Source organism: Budorcas taxicolor, chromosome 12 (assembly GCF_023091745.1).
Source record: "Budorcas taxicolor isolate Tak-1 chromosome 12, Takin1.1, whole genome shotgun sequence".
NCBI classification, from domain to species: Eukaryota; Metazoa; Chordata; class Mammalia; order Artiodactyla; family Bovidae; genus Budorcas; species Budorcas taxicolor.
Window position 1 is genome coordinate 72239488 of NC_068921.1, and position 23406 is coordinate 72262893.

General features: G+C 42.4%; 1 protein-coding gene across 1 annotated transcript in view; it reads right to left on the reverse strand.

The window, feature by feature from the left end:
• Positions 1–23406, reverse strand: part of LOC128057593 (ATP-binding cassette sub-family C member 4-like) — a 182887-nt gene that overhangs the window by 145822 nt on the left and 13659 nt on the right. Inside the window, 7 exon segments of the mRNA XM_052650042.1 lie at positions 2450–2641; positions 4598–4687; positions 14414–14515; positions 16414–16663; positions 18002–18127; positions 19270–19433; positions 21729–21818. Of these exon segments, the coding sequence (XP_052506002.1) occupies positions 2450–2641; positions 4598–4687; positions 14414–14515; positions 16414–16663; positions 18002–18127; positions 19270–19433; positions 21729–21818 (1014 nt within the window).

Consider the following 23406-nt stretch of genomic DNA (forward strand, 5'->3'; position numbering starts at 1 on the left):
AAACCCACTCCTCCTGCATTTAATAAGAAGGGAAACTGAGACAAACACCTGGAGATATTGCCTAGGACTGCTTCTCTCCAAAGGCCAAACCTTTTCTACTGCACATATAGTCTTCATATCTACAGGACAAAATACCTCCAGCACACCACTATTATGTGACCACCTGATGCCCATCCACTGAGTCATGGATTCTAAAAGGAGAAGAGCAGAGGATCATTACTCGTTAGGTGGTTCCCAGGTATCAAAACGACCTTGCTGACCCCTGCTAATCAGAGGCAGAGATGACACTTCAGAAAATCAGCAAAACCTCCTGGAAACTTTCTGACCCAATATCCTCTTGAAATGTCTGAGGCCCAGGCAGGAAATAGAACATAACCGAAGTGATAGCAGGCAAGACTAAACCACAACTCGTCTCTTCACTACTTCTCTGCCCTAGGCCTCCCTTCCTGCCAAGGAGGGAATGGGCACAAGGGGCCTGCCTGCATGTCCTGACTGCGCAGAGAACAGAAGAGCGGTCCATGTTTATAAACGTCACATCATGTACAGAAGAATCGCTGTGCAGCCCAGTCCTGCAGGGCCCCTTCCCACGAGAGTCTGTGCTGCACAGACTCCCAAGGATGGGTGAAGCCCCGAACACTACCCATATTACTGGTCCTGTCACCCCACATGGCTGCAGCAAAGCACTGGCCCCCAGGGAAACACTGAATATCAGCCACTGTCCATCACCTGCTCTTTTGCAGAGACGCTCAAATGTGGGGAGAAAGACAAGCCTGAGCTTCACCAGAAAGCCAAGGTCATAAAAGAAACACCCATACACTGGTCTAGGTCTCTGGAGTCTGATCTGGGCATCAGGAGGTTGATAGGATTAAGGTAAAGAGGAAACACCTGAAATCTGTTTATTCCACATCCCTCCTTCCAGGTTTATCCATCACCTGCTTTTTAAAAAGTTCTCTCTCCAAGCCTCAGTTTTACCAAATATAAAATGAAGATGGTAACACTGAAGATATTCATAAAGACAGCAGCATACCCTCTTCTGGGTGCATGTCTGAGAAAGGGAAATGATTTGCATGTAGACTCTGAATAAATGGCAGCTATTGTCTCAGTGTTTTATGTTTGCTTTGTTTTATGTTTGCTTTCCCCTTCTTTTCTTACACAGTATAAACACTATTTAATAAAAATCTTGCTGATTACTGCTAACTTGGCATCAGTTCTGCAAACACAATCTCCCATTAACCAACCGCAGACCAGGAGAAAGAAACAGAAGAGTGAGCAATTCTGTTTTGTCCACATCATCAAAAATTGATATTCACCTGATAAAAATCTATGATGTTCAAGCATTACTCAAGCAAAATTACTGTTTCCTCAGAAAGCAGGTTTGGAGCCTCCACCACCACACCTTTGAAAGACAGTCCCAGCCTTTTCCTCACAGTATAATAGACGTCCAGTCTGAACAGACCACAGGGGGAGCCCTTTAACACCATATTGTTCATGGATTTTTATAACTCAAGAGAGTAAAATACTGTTTAATCCGTATTTATGTTTTTCTTTCTTTATGCCAAATTACATTTTCCTATTAAGTAAGTTCAGTTTTCATCATTCACTTACTAATTTCATCTAAATCCCATGGTAGAGTTAAATGTTTCTTCTTGTCATTTTCTGTGAAACTCAATGCAAATTCTGAAAACAATCTCTTCCCCAATGAAATGAGGCAGGATTAAGAAGAAATTTTAAAGCATTTTAAATTTTGTAAAGCATTCAATTTTCTTTAATAAATTACAAGTCAAAACCAAGCAGAGAGGAAAACCTGGAGACTGAGAGACTGAGGAGGCAGTAACCAAGTGCAGTGGGCAGACCTCATGTGGAGTCTGATTCCATCAATGGTGAACAAGATTTCTCAGTGAGATGATTAGCAACGTGTAAACACTGATGAGAAAGTTGATGATATTCAGGAATTAGGGTAATTTTTCAGGTGAAATAATGTTGGTGATTTTTTTTCCAAAGGCTTTCCTATCTTTTAGACAAAAACAGATGAAATGTTTACAGATGGACTAATCTGAGGTCAAGGATCTGCTCCAGAATAATAATGGGGTGGGGGTGGGGCTGGCAGAGGGCAGGGATGGAGATGCAGCAAGATTGGCCACCAGCTGATCCTGGTTGGAGCTGGGGGTGGGTACATGAGGGATCATTACAATGTGCTCTCTGTTTTTACAATTTTTTGTAACTGTCCATTAAAAAAAGAACCTAAAACTGAATGAAGCTTCACCAAATGAAATAAAGGCATTTAAAACAGCTGTGTATACAACTGCATATTTACGCAGACCAGCTTAAAGCAACAATCGAAGACCTTTCAAATTAAAAAAAAAAAAAAAACCTTTCAACAAACCTTGTAGCTTAAGCCAACAGTATCATTTGAAATTTGAGTATATGCAGCTCAAAAGTCATTACTCACCTCTTCCAAAGCACAAGCCTTTATTACTTTTTCATATCGCTCTTCTTCGTATTTCTTCCCAAATAAAATGTTACTTCTCACAGTTCCTGGAAACATCCAGGGCTGCTGAGAAACATAGGCGATCCTCCCGTGCACACTGACCTTCCCCTGGCTCGGGGGCAGCTCCCCCAGCAGAGCACGTAACAGTGACGACTGAAACAGACGGCAACACACACATGTGAACAGGGAGCACTCAGGCCAGGACACCCATGCCGCACAGTCCCCACCCTGGTGCTTCATTAAGAACAATGGGAGATGAGGTTAGAGAACTAAGAAACTGTAAACTAACAAATCTCTGAAAACTCCTAGTGTAACTATGAGGTCAGAATGTGATTTCGTTAAATTAAAAGATATGAAATACAGTCAATAGATAATTGTTCCTTAATAGTTGTCAAATAAATAAATTTGTTTTTCACTCAATCAAAAAAATATTATTAATCTGGAGAAAATAGTTCTTCTTGGAGAAAAAAAAAAAAGAATATCAGAACAGGATAAAGTGCAGCTCTGAATATTGAAGGAAAAAAAAATGGAAAAGAGCACTATTGGTCAATGTAAACTGAAGGTGGATAACAAATATAAATACCATAACAATCTACTGGTTTTAGAAAAGGGAGAAGAACCAGAGATCAAATTGCCAACATCCACTGGATCATCGAAAAAGCAAGAGAGTTCCAGAAAAACATCTATCTCTGCATTATTGACTATGCCAAAGCCTTTGACTGTGTGGATCACAATAAACTGTGGAAAATTCTGAAAGAGATGGGAATACCAGACCACCTGACCTGCCTCTTGAGAAATCTGTATGCAGGTCAGCAAGCAACAGTTAGAACTGGACATAGAACAACAGACTGGTTCCAAATAAGAAAAGGGGTACGTCAAGGCTATATATTGTCACCCTGCTTATTTAACTTCTATGCAGAGTACATCATGAGAAACATTGGACTGGAAGAAGCAGAAACTAGAATCAAGATTGCCGGGAGAAATATCAATAACCTCAGATATGCAGATGACACCACCCTTATGGCAGAAAGTGAAGAGGAGCTTCAAAGCCTCTTGATGAAAGTAAAAGAGGAGAGTGAACAAGTTGGCTTAAAGCTCAACATTCAGAAAACAAAGATCATGGCATCTCGTCCCATCACTTTATGGGAAATAGATGGGGAAACATTGGAAACAGTGTCAGACTTTATTTTTTGGGGCTCCAAAATCACTGCAGATGGTGATTGCAGCCATGAAATTAAAAGATGCTTACTCCTTGGAAGAAAAGTTATGAGCAACCTAGATAGTATATTCAAAAGCAGAGACATTCCTTTGCCAACAAATGTCCGTCTAGTCAAAGCTATAGTTTTTCCAGTGGTCATGTGTGGATGTGACTTGGACTGTGAAGAAAGCTGAGCACCGAAGAATTGATGCTTTTGAACTGTGGTGTTGGAGAAGACTCTTGAGAGTCCCTTGGACTGCAAACAGATCTAACCATTCCATTCTAAAGGAGATCAGTCCTGGGTGTTCTTTGAAGGACTGATGCTAAAACTGAAACTCCAGTACTTTGGCCACCTCATGCGAAGAGTTGACTCATTGGAAAAGATTCTGATGCTGGGAATTATTGGGGGCAGGAGGAAAAGGGGATGACAGAGGATGAGATGGCTGGATGGCATCACCGACTCAATGGACGTGAGTTTGAGTAAACTCTGGGAGATGGTGATGGAAAGGGAGGCCTGGTGTGCTGCGATTCATGGGGTCACAAAGAGTCGGATACGACTGAGCAACTGAACTGAACTGAACTGAACTGAACAATCTACCCTGCCTGAGTTTGTCCAACAGACGTGCTTCACTCAGCAAAGACTAAGAATATTTAACGTTCTTCACTAGCAGAACAGACCAGCAGGATGCGTACTTTCTGTTCAGTTCAATTCAATAACTTTTCTTCCAAGGAGCAAGCGTCTTTTAATTTCATAGCTGCAGTCACCATCTGCAGTGATATTGGAGCCCCAAAAGACACTGTTCTACACACACCCATTTCAAACCATGTCACAGTCAGCTCTGGGCCCCACTCTGAGAATTTAACAGGAGCTGCAGTGTTGCGTCAAACTGACAAAAGGTATCACAACTTACCTTTCCTGCTCCCACAGGTCCAGCCACAGTCAACAGTTCAGCCGGTCTGACAGTAAACGAAACACCTTTTAGGGTTGGTGATTCCAATTCCTGCAAATTAAAGTTTATAAAAACACACTCATTTCAACAAAGTAACACAAATGACTTCAGAAAGTAGTTGAAAATAATATAATAGTCATTGATATGCTAATATATCTTCCCTGGTGACTTCTCCTGTGGCTCAGCTGGTAAAGAATCTGCCTGCAATGTAGGAGACCTGGGTTGGGAAGATCTCCTAGAGAAGGGAATAGCTACCCACTCCAGTATTCTGGCCTGGAGAATTCCGTGGACTGTATAGCCCATGGGGGTCACAAAGAGTCAGACATGACTGAGTAACTTTCACTTTCATGCTAATACAGCCCACTGGAGAAGGCTATGGCACCCCACTCCAGTACTCTTGCCTGGAAAGTCCCATGGACGGAGAAGCCTGGTAAGCTGCAGTCCATGGAGTCGCTAAGAGTCCAACATGACTGAGCGACTTCACTTTCACTTTTCGTTTTCATGCATTGGAGAATGAAATGGCAACCCACTCCAGTGTTCTTGCCTGGAGAATCCCAGGGATGGGGGGAGCCTGGTGGGCTGCTGTCTATGGGGTCGCACAGAGTTGGACACGACTGAAGCAATTTAGCAGCAGCAGCAGCAGCATAGCCCACACTTTTTATCCTTCCTATTTTAAGATACTGTGTCCTGGAGGCCTTTTCATCCAATCCTATCTCTTTGGGGGTTTGAAGCAGCTATAATTGCCTTTAGGAAGATATCTTCTTTCACCAGATTTCCATACAGACACAGCTCTAGACACCCACAGAATTTAAGTAGTAGAGATGACAGGGTACCTGCCTGAAATGCAAACTGCATGATGCATACAAACTTATTAATATAATGTACTTAGAATGTTCAGGGGGAGGGTTTTAATCATTTGTAAGTTTTCATCATGACCTTTGGCTTTATGTGTCTGTCTCATTAATCTTCACAAGGTGGCAGCATAAGTGCCACCTGCCTGGTCTTTCAATAAATAACTTGGAATCACTAATCTCTCCATTTTAATTTGATATAGAATAAACCTCAGTAATGCTCAGCAAGCAAAAGGGCACTTTATATAAAGAAGTCACTCATGCTAAATTAATTCTTATCAGTAACGGTCAGAGTTCAAATTAGAACGAGAGCTCTAATGTAACACCAACCACAAAATAATGAAGAATAAAGAAATTAATTATGACATCATGAGTCAGAGTGATAAAGCCTCAATTTTATATGTGATACATGGTTACCTATTCTGTCTAAACAGGAGCAATAAAGTGCTTCTACTACAAGGAAAACAAAAAGCATGGATATACATGAGACAGGGCATAGTCCGATATGATGGAGAAGGAAAAGTACCACCATGCCAATCATGGGTCATATTCCTGAAAGACTTAGGGTGTCTGTACATCTTTACATATCTAAATGTTAAGAGAATTGTCAGTAACTGCTGTGTTTAAGAAAGACACACACACACACACACACACACAATGATTCCATATGATTCATTAAAAGTCTGGATAATCTTCAAATTGAACTTTTTTATGGAAAGAACTGAACTGATTAAAAAATATTCACATACTAAAAAAATTGACAATGAATTTTCATCACCAAAATAAAGCATGCTCCAGATTTTAAGAATTAAAAATCTATCAATAAAAAGCTAGATTTTAATACATGAGAAAGATTTTTTAAGCTTTTTAAAATTTCTTCACTTCTTTCTTCCTGCCTGAAACTTAGGATTCCTATTTTACTACTTTTCGCTTAGTTATTACTACAAAATAGTGAACTACCTACAAACATCAGCTTTCCATTGCAGCCCTCAGTCCATCAGGGCCAGACACTGAGTTCCTCCTTGTTTAGGCTTTGGGATCCGGCACTGCTCTGGGATGCCCAGAACGGGGCAGCACTCGGCAGCTCAGAGGCACTAGGTCCCCTCCCCCACTGGTTATCCAGGCTCAGGGGACACTAACTCAACAAAACACCATCAGCTGAGCCCCGACTCTGTGCAGACATAGTTCAAAACCCTTGTCCCATGAGATCTGGAGGCCCTGACAGAATCTTTATTTTGCTTTTTTTTTCTTATTTTGGCTGCAGTGGGTCTTTGTTGTGGTGTGTGGGCTTAGTTACTCCAGAGCGTATGAGATCTTAGTTCCTCAGCCAGGGGTGGAACCCAAGTCTACTGCATTGGAAGGTGGATTCTTAACCACTGGACCACTAAAGAAGTCCCTGGCACCATTTATATTAAAGCGGAGACATTCCCCACCTGCCCACCTGGCTGTATAGTGAGAAGGTTACAGAGCTCATGTCTATCTCCTGCCTCCCAACCCAGCAGGGGCTTCATTCAGACTCAGTTTCTCTCCAAAACTCCCAATGTCTGTGCTTCTCCCCATTTCCAGGGCTCTCTCACCTATGAGCTATGACAGCCCCTAATTACTAATGATACCAGCAAGGGGCACAGTCCTTCCATAGGCAAGGCCAGGACAACAGGATAGGGTGTTCTCTACTAAGGGCAAGAAGTCTGAGAACATGATATTCAGCTCTTGAAAGAACAAAATAGTCCATTTTAAAATGCTGCATGCTGCTGCTGCTGCTGCTGCTGTTGCTGCTAAGTCACTTCAGTTGTATCCAACTCTGTGCGACCCCACCAGGCTCCCCCATCCCTGGGATTCTCCAGGCAAGAGTACTGGAGTGGGTTGCCATTGCCTTCTCCAAAAATGCTGCATAGTTTGATACAAAAGAAATTCAGTGGACACCTGTACACAATGTGGGGGTGTGTGTAGGGGACAGAAGGACAGACATAGAGTTGGACCCCCCAGTTCCACTTGAACACCTGCACGGAAGACGTGACGTTGAGGCTATCCCACCTGCTGCTCTGGGCGCAGGATGCCTGGCCATAACCTGTGTGATGACCAGGGCTCAGGGCACCACCGTGGCCCTGGATGTAACTACACACTCAGCTTTACTGACCACCACCACGAGAGCCCCAATGCCGTGGCTCCTCAGGCTCACCTCTCCAGCACCAGAAATCTGGGAAAACCACAACAGCTGTGTCTCCTGTTTAGATGCTAAGGCTGCTAATACTACCCATTTTTGTATTGAGTCAAAGGTAAAAGCTACTGTTAAGATAATTCAACTTTAGTGACTGCAAGGTGGTGAACACAGCTGACACACCATAGCAACCACCATGAAAACTGCAGTGCTGCTTTCCCCTCCTCAGCTCCCACTATAGCCACTCTCAGCTATAACTAACACCACTCTATCTACAACCTCACATCCTGTGCCAAAGGCCGCCTTTGATGCAACCGCTTTCTTTCAAGGAAAAGTCCTTATCTTGGGTGTATGGTTTTCTTTCTAATGAGCACAGTTCAGTTCAGTTGCTCAGTGGTGTCCAAGTCTTTGCGACCCCACGAACTGCAGCATGCCAGGCCTCCCTGTCCATCACCAACTCCCGGAGTTTACCCAAACCTATGTCCATCGAGTTGGTGATGCCATTCAGCCATCTCATCCTCTGTCATCCTCTTCTCCTCCTGCCCTCAATATTTCCCAGAATCATGGTCATTTCAAAAGAGTCAGCTCTTGGCATCAGGTGGCCAAAGTATTGGAGTTTCAGCTTCAACATTACTTCTTTCAATGAACACCCAGGACTGATCTCCGTTAGGATGGACTGGTTGGATTTCCTTGCAGGCCAAGGGACTCTCAAGAGTCTTCTCCAACACCACAATTCAAAGGCATCAATTCTTCAGCACTCAGCTTTCTTTATAGTTCATATCTCACATCCATACATGGCCACTGGAAAAACCATAGCCTTGACTAAACAGACATTTGTTGGCAAAGTAATGTCTCTGCTTTTTAATATATGTCTAGGTTGGTCATAACTTTCCTTTCAAGGAGTAAGCATCTTCTAATTTCATGGCTACAATCACATCTGCAGTGATTCTGGAGCCCAAAAAAATAAAGGCTGACACTGTTTCCACTGTTTCCCCATCCATTTCCCATGAAGTGATGAGACCGGATGCCATGATCTTCGTTTTCCGAATGTTGAGCTTTAAGCCAACTTATCCACTCTCCTCTTCCACTTTCATCAAGAGGCTTTTTAGTTCCTCTCCACTTTCTGCCTTAAGGGTGGTGTCATCTGCATATCTGAGGTTATTGATATTTCTCCCAGCAATCTTGATTCCAGCTTGTGCTTCATCCAGGCCAGCATTTCTCATGATGTACTCTGCATAGAAGTTAAATCAACAAGGTGACAATATACAGCCTTGACGTATTCCTTTTCCTATTTGGAACCAGTCTGTTGTTCCATGTCCAGTTCTAAATGTTGCTTCCTGACCTGCATATAGGTTTCTCAAGAGACAAGTCAGGTGGTCTGGTATTCCCATCTCTTTCAGAATTTTCCACAGTTTATTGTGACCCACATAGTCAAAGCCTTTTTCAACCACCCAAAACTTTTCCTATGGTTCTTAAAAAGTATAAAGTTGATTTAATTCTATTTTCCTTTGTACTTCTAAAAAGTATCCTAACACTGTTCTACCTTAAGGAGAATTCCACCGAGATTTCCTAAAAGTAACTTCTAAGATGAACTATGAATGGAGATTCATGACATTGTACAGGAGACAGGGAGCAAGACCATCAATATGGAAAAGAAATACAAAAAAGCAAAATGGCTGTCTGAGGTGGCCTTACAAATAGCTGTGAAAAGAAGAGAAGTGAAAACCAAGGAGAAAAGGAAAGATATTCCCACCTGAATGCAGAGTTCCAAAGAATAGCAAGGAGAGATAAGAAAGCCTTCCTCAGTGATCAATGCAAAGAGATAGAGGAAAACAACAAAATGGGAAAGACTAGAGATCTCTTCAAGAAACTTAGAGATAGCAAGGGAACATTTCATGCAAAGATGGGCTCGATAAAGGACAGAAATGGTATGGACCTAAAAGAAGCAGAAGATATAAGAAGAGGTGGTAAGAATACACAGAGGAACTCTACCAAAAAATCTACATGACCCAGATAATCACGATGGTGTCACCTAGAGCCAGACATTCTGGAATGTGAAGTCAAGTGGGCCTTAGAAAACATCACTATGAACAAAGCTAGTGGAGGTGATGGATTTCCAGTCGAGCTATTTCAAATCCTGAAAGACGATGCTTCAAAAGTCCTGCACTCAGTATGCCAGCAAATTTGGAAAACTCAGCAGTGGCGACAGGACTGGAAAAGGTGAGTTTTCATTCCAATCCCAAAGAACGTTCAAACTACTGCACAATTGCACTCATCTCACATGCTAGTAAAGTAATGCTCAAAATTCTCCAAGCCAGGCTTCCGCAATTCGTGAACTATGAACCAGATGTTCAAGCTGATTTTAGAAAAGGCAAAGGAACCAGAGGTCAAATTGACAACATCTGTTGAATCATCAAAAAAGCAAGAGAGTTCCAGAAAAACATCTATTTCTGCATTATTGACTATGCCAAAGCCTTTGACTATGTGGATCACTACAAACTGTGGAAAATTCTGAAAGAGATGGGAATACCAGACTACCTGACCTGCCTCTTGAGAAACCTGTATGCAGGTCAGGAAGCAACAGTTAGAACTGGACATGGAACAACAGACTGGTTCCAAATAGGAAAACGAGTACATCAAGGCTGTATATTGTCACCCTGCTTATTTAACTTATATGAGAAACACTGGGCTGGAAGAAGCACAAGTTGGAATCAAAATTGCCGAGAGAAATATCAATAACCTCAGATATGCAGATGACACCACCCTTATGGCAGAAAGTGAAGAGGAACTAAAAAGCCTCTTGATGAAAGTAAAAGAGGAGAGTGAACAAGTTGGCTTAAAGCTCAACATTCAGAAAACGAAGATCATGGCATCTGGTCCCTTCACTTCATTGGAAATAGACGGGGAAACAGTGGAAACAGTGTCAGACTTTATTTTTTTGGGCTCCAGAATCACTGCAGATGGTGATGGCAGCCATGAAATTAAGAGACACTTACTCCTTGGAAGGAAAGTTATGACCAACCTAGATAGCATATTCAAAAGCAGAGATATTACTTTGCCAACAAAGGTCCATCTAGTCAAGGCTATGGTTTTTCCAGTAGTCATGCATGGATGTGAGAGTTGGACTATAAAGAATGCTGAGTGCCGAAGAATTGATGCTTTTGAACTGTGGTGTTGGAGAAGACTCTTGAGAGTCCCTTGGCCTGCAAGGAGATCCAACCAGTCCATTCTGAAGGAGATCAGTCCTAGGTGTTCTTTGGAAGGACTGATGCTCAAGCTGAAACTCCAGTACTTTGGCCACCTCATGCCAAGAGTTGACTCATTGGAAAAGACTGATGCTGGGAGGGATTGGGGGCAGGAGGAGAAGGGGACGACAGAGGATGAGATGGCTGGATGGCATCACCGACTCGATGGATGCGAGCCTGAGTGAACTCCGGGAGTTGGTGATGGACAGGGAGGCCTGGCGTGCTGCGATTCACAGGGTCGCAAAGAGTCAGACACGACTGAGCGACTGAACTGAACTGAAATGATAAGAGATAAGATTCAGTTGAAAATACATAGACTTTTCATTCCACCAAAGTGGTAAAAATTAGCTGCAATAGCATAATTATCTTTTACCTAGATAGGAATACCTTTGTGTTGCTTTGCTAAGTCACTTCAGGTGTGTCTGACTCTGTGACCCTATGAGCTATAGCCTGCCAGGCTCTTCCGTCCATGGGATTCTCCAGGCAAGAATCCTGGAGCGGGCTGCCATTTCTTTCTCCAAAGAAACCTTGCCCCACATTAATGTTAACATGGAAGCTATTTTTGTGAAAATGTAGCTGATGAAGGCTCTCATGTCTGTAATTTTGAATACAGCTCTAGCAGAATCATAATATGCAATTAGTTAGATTTTACAAGAAGAGCCTTATAGCAGAACTCACAACCTTTTTCCCTCTTCCTTTAGCAATTTAGTATCTTGAGTTTTTAATAATTTTTTATTAAAATCATTGATTGAGTTATTAACAATTTGTATTTGATTACTCCAGAAGGTATATAGAAACTTTTTCAAATTTTTCATCTGATTTATTCACATAGGCTGTAGTACAACTAAAATCCCTATTCTACCTTATAGCCATTTGTTGCACAGGCAGATACTGTCGTATATATTGTTATTTCAGCTCATTAAAAACTGCAGAAACAATCTGTATCATATACCAAATTGATTTAAAATAAATCTATGTGTTTACTGGGAACTAAAGAAATCTGCTAACAAGTTTCATACAAAGAATGCGGTAGTATTCACACAGAGTGGACTTTATAATGGAATTTTAGTGGTGTTTTCTATAAATGTTTCAAGAGCATTATGCTGAGAAACACCTGCTGCTCCTGCTGCTGCTGCTAAGTCGCTTCAGTCTTGTCCGACTCTGTGCGACCCCATAGACGGCAGCCCATCAAGCTCCCCCATCCCTGGGATTCTCCAGGTAATAACACTGTAGTGGGTTGCCATTTCCTTCTCCAGTGCATGAAAGTGAAAAGTGAAAGTGAAGTCACTCAGTCATGTCCGACTCCTAGCGACCCCATGGACTGCAGCCCACCAGGCTCCTCTGTCCATGGGATTTTCCAGGCAAGAGTACTGGAGTGGGGTGCCATCGCCTTCTCCACCGAGAAACACCTAACAGGAGGCAAATCTACTATATTAAGGCAGGAGAAACCATCACGGAAGGTCAGGCACAGTGTGTGAGTTTCCATGGACAGAAGGTACAGGGATGTGGTTTCATGTATCTGGGAACAAACCATTGGTTGTTGGTGGGGACGGCAGGTGCTGAGTCAGAAGCAGGTGAACAGGATGCAGGTGGCACCACAGAGTCACAGGCACGGAAGACAGGGTGAGTCTACAGAGTTGACACATGCTCTGTGGTACCCACTCTAACAGCAGCTGGGCTCTGGGCTCTGCTCTGGAGGGTGGACCCTCTGGTGGAGGCGCCTTCTCCCAGAGGTCCTCCAGCCCTGGGAGTGGCAGTAGCTTCCTGCCTTTGATAACCCCTGGATTGTCTCACACACCACTGTTTTTCCCTTTCTGCTTTTTTCTCCCTCTTTTATCATCTCCATAACTAATTCCCTGCATGGAATTCCCTCTCCCATGCTGGGGTTCTGTTTTCTTGACTAATTCACACTGATAGAGGAGGATGTGCACAGAGGACCAGGGAACCAGGTGCCAGGGCAAGCATTTCAGTTGGTAAAGGGGCCACAATGGGTGTGTGATGCTGACAACTTATTGAGACCAGACCCTGTTTTTCTTTTCTTTTTTTTTTTTTCTGTTTGCCTGAACCTAACAAATAAACCAAGTGTTGGGAATCACTAGTTCTCCCTATCAGCTTGCCACACAGTGCAGTCCTTTAACTGGGAATCACTTGTGGTCATTATGCCCACCTGCTGTCTCCTCCTGCCCTGGCTGCCAAAGTATCCGGAAACACCCAGAAGCTCAGGATGGGGGAGCCCCCACCCTATCCCACAGCAAACATCCAGATCATGGCCTCGCTCTATGTATAATAAAGTGGTCTGATAATCAAGGCAAAAATGTATGCCGATTCCCCAAAGTGTCTTTAACAACCAGTCGCGTGTTTGTTAACCCATTACACACTGCCGCATTTTGTCTGTCCAATTCCATAAATTCTAACATTACAAATGTATGGACTTTAATTTCAAAATGTGCTAATACTATGAAAGCTTTCTTGAAAATGAGAGCGAGAGCAAAATGTCAAATATTTTATGTTGATTTTATTTTTATTTATTAATTTTTTTTAGTCTCCATATTTATTAAAAATGGGCAATGATTGCATTTCTTAACAATATTAAGTATCTGAGATCCCAAGAGCAAATGGAGATCTTGGAAAATCCTAAGATTCTGAGGCATGCTGACGGCATGTCTTCAGTTGTCTGACCTTCTTTCTTTCTTTCTTTCTTTCTTTTTTTACTTTACAATACCCTATTGGTTTTGCCATACATTGACATGAATCCGCCACAGGTGTACATGAGTTCCCAACCCTGAACCCCCCTCCCACCACCCTCCCCATATCATCTCTCTGGGTTATCACAGTGCACCAGCCCCAAGCATCCTGTATCCTGTTTTAAACCTAGACTAGCGATTCGTTTCTTACATGATAGTATACATGTTTCAATGCCATTCTCCCAAATCATCCCACCCTCTCCCTCTCCCACAGAGTCCAAAAATCTGTTCTTTACATCTGTGTCTCTTTTGCTGTCTCGCATATAGGGTCATCATTACCATCTTTCTAAATTCCATATATATATGTTAGTATACTGTATTGGTGTTTTTCTTTCTGGCTTACTTCACTCTGTATAATAGGCTCCAGTTTCATCCACCTCATTAGAACTGATTCAAATGTATTCTTTTTAATGGCTGAGTAATACTCCATTGTGTATATGTACCACAGCTTTCTTATCCATTCGTCTGCTGATGGACATCTAGGTTGCTTCCATGTCCTGACTATTATAAACAGTGCTGCAATGAACATTGAGGTACACGTGTCTCTTTCAATTCTGGTTTCCTCGGTGTGTATGCCCAGCAGTGGGATTGCTGGGTCATTTTATACTTAATCTCTATTAGATACAAATCTTAGTGCCAATTTTGAAAAATTTTGTAACAGACTTTTAGTTAATGAGCAAGTCACATTTTACACCATGGTACAATCTAAAAATTCTCCAATAAATCTATATCACACTTGTCTGTTAGCAGTCAGGATCTTGAAAAGAAAGCTATGTTACCTCATCCCAAAAAGCAGTGAAATTTTGCATGTTCACCATCATTTCACCATCTGATGGCAGCTGAGTGTTGAGCTGTGGTATTTCATCAAGTGATAAAAAATTCTACAGAACAGAGGGAAAAAAAACAAATTGTTATACTGCAGGAAGAAAGCACAAACAAAAATAGTTACTTTCCTGGAATTTTCAAACTTTGAACAGTCTAAATACTGTTTTGCTAACTGTACTTAAAGCATTAGTTCCCATCAGAACATATTAAATAATGTATGGAATAATATATACTATTATTACATCTCATGGTATATATCAATATAATCATATAATATAGTGTATTTGTTGCTGTTCAGTCACTAAGTTGTGTCTGACTCTTTGAAATCCCATGGACTATAGCACTCCAGGCTCCCTGTCCATCACTATCTCCAAGAGTTTGCTCAAATTCATGTTGATTGAGTCAGGCACACTATCTAACTATCTCATCCTCTGTTGTCCCCTTCTCTTTCTGCCTTAAATCTTTCTCAGTATCAGGGTCTTTTCCAATGAGTCTGCTCTTGGCATCAGGTGGCCAGAAAAGTATTGACGCTTCAGCACCAGTCCTTCCAGTGAATACTCATGGTTGATTTCCTTTAGGATTAGCTGGTTTGAACTCGTTGCAGCCCAAGGAACTGCCAAGAGTCTTCTCTAGCACTACAATTTCAAAGCATCATTTCTTCCATGCTCAGCCTGCTTTATGGTCCAACTCTCACATCCATACACAATGAGTGGAAAAACCATAGCTTTGACTATATAGACCTTTGTCGATAAAGCAATGTCTCTACTTTTTAATATCTAAATGTCTAGGTTGTCATAGCCTTTCTCCCAAGGAGTAAGCATTTTTTAATTTTATGGTTGTAGTCACCATCTACAGTGATTTTGGAGCCCAAGAAAATTAAGCCTTCCACTGTTTCCCCATTTTTTGCCATGAAGTGATGGAATGGGAGGCCATGATCTTAGTTTTTTGAATGTTGAGTCTTAAGCCAGCTTTTTCATTCTCCTTTGCCCAGCATTTCACATGAGGTACTTTTCATATAAGTTAAATAAGCAGGGTGACAATATACAGCCTTGACATACTCCTTTCTCAATTTGGAACTAGTTCATTGTTCTGTGTCCAGTCCTAACAGTTGTTTCTTGACCTGCATACAGGTTTCTCAGGAGGCAGATAAGGTGGTTTGATATTCCCATCTCCTTCATAATTTTCCACAGTTTGTTGTGATTCACACAGTCAAAAGCTTTAGTGTAGTCAATGAAGCAAAGGTAAATGTTTTTTTCTGGAATTCTCTTGCTTTTTCTATGATTCAATGAATGTTAGCAATTTGATCTCTGGTTCCTCTGCCTTTCCTAAATCCAGCTTGTATATCTGGAAGTTCTTAGTTGACATAGTGGTGGGAATTACAAATTTAAAAAAAAGAAGGCAGCTAGAGAGAATGGATTAAGTAGCAAATAAAAAGGGGCCAGGGATGAAAAGACAGATACAAAAGGCAGGCTCAGACACCAACAAGCAAAACATCTATGGAAGAAAGAACTCATTTTGAACACAGAGAATTAAGTGAATCTGAGGCCACTCTTCCTCCGCAGGGAACAGGGAGCTCTCAGCAAGTTCCTCCCCTCCCAGCCCAGGGACTGTGCACAGTCGCTGCCTGGTCCCTAGAGTCAACACAGGAGATGCACTCTGTTTGCTTCTCCTGCTTTTAGACATTTTAGTCACTCTGCAGGCACCACTACACTAGAGCCCTGTGCTACTGCTACTTATAAATACTACTGCCCCTACATGAGAACCAGTCTCATGATATCTGTAATGCACTCTACCTAATAAGAAAAGGGAGTACCTACAACATTCTGGGAAGACTGCCAGCTTTGGCACTGAGAGAGTTAAATATCACCTAACTGGAACATAGTGATATCAAACAAAAGGAGGCATTTTACAAAAAGTCCACCTACAATTGAAAAAAAATTATTTGTCACCAAACCTTTATTCTTCGGAGGCTGATGACAGCCTCTGACACCTTCTCGATGGCCACGGGGAAGTAGAGGGTACTCGAGAACCGCAGAGCCTCAAACAGCGTCACCACCACAAACACTTGGCTGGCTGTGATCCGGTTGTCAAGGAGCTCATTGGTGATGAAGGTGACAAAAATCATGATTTTGCTCACAGTGAAAAATGATGCCAAATTCATGCCCCTAAGGTAGGAACTTTTCAGAATCTTGGAAATTTCCTTACTGTAAAAAGAAAGTAGGACAAAGGTTTTATAAGAAGCATCAGCATAAAAGACATGAATTCAGTGCCCTGTGTAAGTGGCCCCTTTCTAGGGAATGGACACAGATTAAGATAAACAATCCCTCACATCATGGAGACATTAGCATAGTGCACACTCAGGGGTCTGCCCAACACCAGGACCACACACTGCATCACCGCTTCACTCTTTCAAGTAAAAGGAGGCTTAATGTCACACTTGCAAACATTTTGGGTCAGTCATACTGGGTTTGAACATTCATTCAACAAACATTCATAATCACAAGTCTGTACCAGGCTCCTCACAGAAAGACACGTCCTTTGCCCTCCAGGGGCTCATGAACTTGTGGGAGAAGAGAATTAGCAACCACAAAATTGAGAGACAATAGACAGAGACAGTCATCACAGCCCCCAAGGGAGCCCAGAGCTGGGATATGTAACTTGGAGCAGTGGACTCAGGGCAAGTCACACACACGTGGACCCTGAAGATGAGCTGGAGTCAGTCAGGCTTGGAGGCCAGAGTAGAAGATGGGCTCCACAAAAGTACAAAGTGAGAGGTGAGAAGGTGGGGTCAGAGAAATGCTCACCAGATATTTAAATGAAAGATGGGAAAAACAGTCTAAAAACATGAAACAGAACAAAAGGGACAGTATTTTCATAGCTCCATTTGAAATGAATAATAGTGATTCATGAGCTTTCATGGTGGTAAAGAATCCACCTCCAATGCAGGAGACATGGGTTCAATCCCTGCATCTGTAAGATCCTCTGGAGGAGGAAATGACAACCCACTCCAGAATTCCTGCCGGGGAAGTGCCATGGCCAGAGAAGCCTGGTGAGCTACAGTCCATGGGGTCACAAGGAGTCAGATCCGACTGAGCGACTAAGCACAGCAACAATGAACAATAGTGATTCATACAGTTTGGCTCAATACAAGTATACCAAGTCTCTGTAATCTTCCTGGTTATCAGCCATCACCATAAATTACAATTTTAGTTTGAATGTCATTGTCTCAAATACTATGTTAAAAGTATTGCTTATTGGGATTTGAGGTATTAAGGACTACTTAGAATTTTATTTCTATATAAGTAAGAAGCATATATATTTTTTCCTTTGATAAGATGGCAAATGAAAGAGCAGGTTAAACGATGTCTCCACTATTCTTAACCCTCCTGCAACATGTAGGGGTACAGAGAACAGTTAGTATTTAAGTTCACCTTAATGTGAAGATGAACTGAAATCCTTCTTTGGTAAGACATCTAAAGCATCCAGTAGAATAGGAAATAAAGCATGAAAATATGGAGTGACGTCTATATATATAAACTTACCTTCTCAGTCTGGTAATACGGTCTATAAATGACTTTTCCCAAGCATTCATTTTTATTGTTCTGATGCCAGTTATGACTTCGCTCATGGTCCTGATCCTCTTGTCTGTGAGAGCAGCGGTCTTACTCCTGAGGGGACGGACGTGAGATGAGCCTCAGTGACCACAGCCCAGCTCCCCTCAGCAGCAGCAGCAGGAGTGGGCAGGGGGCGGGGCTGGGACTCAAATCATCCTCTACAGTGCTTTTGCACTGAGAACATAGGCAGGTCCTACTCAAAGTACAAATGGAGAAAAAGGCTTCAACCAGGAAGTCAACCACTCAGTCATTTCAAGAAGTAACTTGGAGAACGTGCAGCATCGGCTAAGAAAGATCTGAAATGTGTCAGATACAAACCATCTGCTCAAAGAGGTCACAGTCAGGTAGGGAGGCAGAAAGACACCCAGGAAGATAGAGTCTGTGCTGTAATAAAATAGGAGAGAAGTTCTGGGGAGCAGAAAAGGTGGGGCTGCTAATTCTACCAGGAAAGGAGAACAAGAAGAGCTTCAGAGACCTGGTAGCACTGGAACAGGGCCTCGAAGGATAGGGAGTATCTCTCTCTCCAGCAAAGACAGGACAGGAAATTCCAAATAAAGACACCAAGCACAGAATTACACACATACAACAAACACAAGAACTCAGTGAGCTTCAAATAGCACAACATCTCCATCACCAGACAACCATCCACCTCCAACCCTCTGGGACCTGCTTCAGTCTAACTCAGCACTAGAAGGCTCTTCACCACCAGCCACTTTTCTGTCACATGTGACAGCATTTGCACAGTATTCGCTGCTGTGAATGTGGGGCTTCATAAAGACACAGTGAAGATCAGCCTGGCCCTGGGGGTGCTTATAACTTAATGGAAACATGAATAAATACCAGAAAGGCTCCCACACAAGCATAACCAAAATATATGCAGTAGAAATGGGACTAATAGATTATTACTATTTAACAATATTTAAATAACTTGGACATGGGTAATTTCTGCTGAAGGACACTCTACTTTTTCAGATACGGTACCAAGAGGACTCAGTGAATGCATTCCCTGTTCCTGTTTCAGGATCAGCCTTCAGTTTAAGGCTGGAGCCTCCACTGGCTAAGCCTGTAGGGTCTACAACTCACACAAAGAAGAGACTAGAGAAGGCGTTTGTCTTGTTTTTGAACAAAAGCATCAAGCAGACTGTGGATGTTACCAGTTACGTATTATCAATTTTTAAAAGAAGTGTTTCTCTTACCAGAGTGATGAAAACAACTTCCCAAAGCAGCTTTGCAAAAGCAGAAGAATGATGAGAACCGCCATCCCGGCAAGACATGATATTCCTATTTCCATCCAGAGCAAGGCAGTCACTGCGAGAGCCTGCAATGGCCCCACCCACAGATAGTGCAAGAACATCGTTACCTTAAAAGAGAAAGAAAAAGCCTCCTTTAGTTCAGTTCAGTCGCTCAGCCCTGTTCGACTTTTTGTGACTCTATGAACTGCACCATGCCAGGCCTCCCTGTAAATTACTAACTCCCAGAGTTTACCCAAACTCATGTCCATTGAGTTGGTGATGCTCCAACCATCTCATCCTCTGTCATCCCCTTCTCCTCCTGCCTTAAATCTTTCCCAGCATCAGGGTCTTTTCAAATGAGTAAGCTCTTCACATCAGGAGGCCAAAGTATTGGAGTTTCAGCTTCAACATCAGTCCTTCCAATGAACACCCAGGACTGATCTCCTTCGGAATGGACTGGTTGGACCTCCTTACAGTCCAAGGGACTCTAAAGAGTCTTCTCCAACACTGCAGTTCCAAAGCATCAATTCTTCCGTGCTCAGCTTTTTTTATAGTACAAGTCTCACATCCATACATGACCACTGGAAAAACCATAGCCTTGACTAGACGGACTTTTGTTGACAAAGTAATGTCTCTGCTTTTTAATGTACTGTCTAGGCTGGTCATAACTTTCCTTCAAATGAGTATGTGTTTTTTAATTTTGTGGCTGAGGTCACCATCTGCATTGATTTTTGGACCACAGAAAAATAAAATCAGCTACTGTTTCCCCATTTATTTGCCATGAAGTGACGGGACTGGATACCATGATCTTAGTTTTCTGAATGTTGAGCTTTAAGTCAACTTTTTCACTCTCTTCTTTCACTTTCATCAAGAGGCTCTTTAGTTCTTCTTCACTTTCTGCCATAAGGGTGTTGTCATCTGCATATATGAGGTTATTGATATTTTCCCAGAAATCTTGATTCCAGCTTGTGCTTCTTCCAGCCCAGCATTTCTCATGATGTACTCTGCATAGAAGTTAAATAAGCAGGGTGACAATATTCAGCCTTGACATGCTCCCTTTCCTATTTGGAACCAGTCTGTTGTTCCATGTCCAGTTCTAACTGTTGCTTCTTGACCTGTATACAGGTTTCTCAAGAGGCATGTCAGGTGGTCTGGTATTCCCATCTCTTCAGAATTTTCCACAGTTTATTGTGATCCACACAGTCAAAGGCTTTGGCATAGTCAATAAAGCAGAAATAGATGTTTTTCTGGAATTCTCTTGCTTTTTCCATGATCCAGTGGATGTTGGCAATTTGATCTCTGGTTCCTGTGCCTTTTCTAAAACCAACTTGAACATCAGGAAGTTAATCGTTTACGTATTGCTGAAGCCTGGCTTGTAGAATTTTGAGCATTACTTTATAGCATGTGAGATGAGTGCAATTGTGCTGTAGTTTGAGCATTTTTTAGCATAGCCTCTCTTTGGGATGGTATAGAAACCAATAAGGACAGAGTATAGAAACACTATGCTCTGAAGGAACAGACAGAAACCTAAATAGAAATGATCTCACTGGGTTTAAAACCTGCTAAAGCAGAAATCCAAGTGTCCACCCCAGATGACACTGTTCCAGGGCAGCACAGGGCTGACCTCAGGGATGTCCCGGGAGAATCAGACCAGCAGCAGTGAAGGAAGATGTGGATTTTGACCACAACACAGATGAGCTCAGGGCTTCCCCAAATGCTCTCCATCCCAGAGTTTAGCCCCCATCTCTCCTGGGCTCCCCAGCATCCCAGGAAAGCCTGTATTATGGTACCTACCGCTCTCTCCAGTATAGGGCAGAAACGAAGCTTTATTCATCCCTGAAAATGAGTAGGGGCCTTACTTCATGTTTTATGAATGAATACTTGAAAGAGAAGTATCTACTACAACACAAATCTGACCAACAGCTACAATGTTCTGGGTCATGTGATCTATGCTTAAGGTCAGTGGAAAAAAGACTGTGTGGCAACAGCAGAGAGGAGGTTGTGTTTGGAGACCACCCACTTGAGGGCTCCTTATGCAGCAGACACTGAACAGGGTACAGGGGAAAAACAATCCCTGACCATCAGGCCTTCATCACCTAGAAGAGGAGGAAGACAGTTCAGCAACACCTACACTATGTGCCAAGAAGGGCCGCTCCAGGAGGACCCCTTAGGACACTAACCAAGCTGGGCAAGAACACTGCTGTCTATTTATTATTACAAAAACAAAACTCTCACTTATGAAACAATACATATAATTACATCAAATCTGCACACAGAGAAGTGAAAGTTGGATAAATAGAACCTTTGTCTTACATCCTCAACAGAACCCTGGCTGACACCAAACCCTGGCACCTGGCATCCCCCTAAGCTGAACCCAGTGAGAAAAACAGGAAATGAAAGAGGATCCCTCAGGGGCAGCTCACCTGGTCAAACCTGTTCACATCGTTGGACAGCAGGTTGACTACCTGGCCTGTGGTGGTCTTCCCCATGGCGGAGCTACTCAGGCGAAGGGCCTGAAATGAGAGAGGGAGACAGAGATCTGGATTCCTAAGGTGATACCAAGTCATCTTAGACATAACACAACGGAGCATGCGTTCTGGGGTCGTGAGTGGTGTCAGCAGGAGCAGGATGACCCCTGACAGCAGGGCTCTAGGGACCCTTGTTCAGCCTCTAACTCCTGAGTGTGGCGGCAGCCCCAACCCCAAGGACAGCACAGGGAGGAGCAGGAGGTAGAAGCAAAATCCACCCCCTGTTTCAGTGAACTTGGACCTGCCTGAAGGTTAAGGGGTGTAGGTTTAGACTTAGGAGCCAACTAAGTAATTTTCAGCCAAATTAGATGAGACTGGAGAGGTTGCCTTAGGAAAAAAATTCTGAGACTTGGATTCAATCATTCATTTGGTGGGTGACAATATTTTAACACTTTGGGCTTAGTTTCCTCATTCTGAAATGAGCAAGTATAATGTTCAAAACACTGTTCCTGTGAGGAAACTGTGGTTTTGATGCCAGTCTGCTGATTTTACAAAATACACAACCCGTGTTGATCAATCCCTTTATTTAGTAAGATAAATGCCCTAGAGATCTGAGGAAGCTGAAAAGACACCAGGAGCTGCTTCAACAGACCACCAACTGGAGCTACTGATCCAAACACAATGTCATACTTCATAAGAAACTTTTGCTTTACTCCTCAAGCTAAAGAAGAAAACAATGATCAAGTGAGAATGTAAAATGATATAACCACAATGGAAGAGAATACAGAAATTCCTCAAAAATTAAACATGACATTAGCATACAATACAGCAATTACACTACTAAGGAGACACTCAAGAAAACTAAAAACACAAACTTGAACTGACACTTTGTACACTCATATTCACAGCAGCAATGTTCGCAATAGCTAAAAGGTGGAAACAACTACCCATTGACAGATGAGCAAACACACAGAATGTTGCATAGGCCAATAATGGAAGATTATTGAGCCTTAAAAAGGAATTAAATTATGACACCTGCCACAACATGGATGAACCTTGAAGACATTGTGCTATAGAACATAAGCCAACACAAAATGACAAACACTGTATGATTCCACTTACATGAGGTACTAAAGTACTCAAATTCACAGAGAGAAGAAGTAGAATGGTGCTGGGTATGGGAAGAGGGGTTGGGGAGTTAGTGTTTAATGGATGCAGAAGTTCAGTTTGGGAAAAAGATAAAGTTCCAGAGATGAATAAAGGTGATGGTTACACAACAATGTGAGTGTACCTAATGTCACTAAATGCCATACTTAAAAGGAGTGAAAATGGTCTACTTTACACTGAGTGTATTTTACCACCACCACCACCACAATAACAAAAACAATGATCAAAAGCCAAAGGTAATTTTATCAAAGCTGTGGAAATGTATTAATCAATAAATGGCAAGTCATTTTTATATACGATACCTCCTTCACAATCATTCAAAATTCAGCTGCAAAGAGCACAAAATGCTGAATGGGCCATTTTAGGAGTAGAATATGTGCAGCCTTAGAGACCTCCTGGAGACCTGCCCCAGCCTGGAATCCATGGTCAGAACAAACTATGGCTACTGGCTTAGCAGCCACTCCAT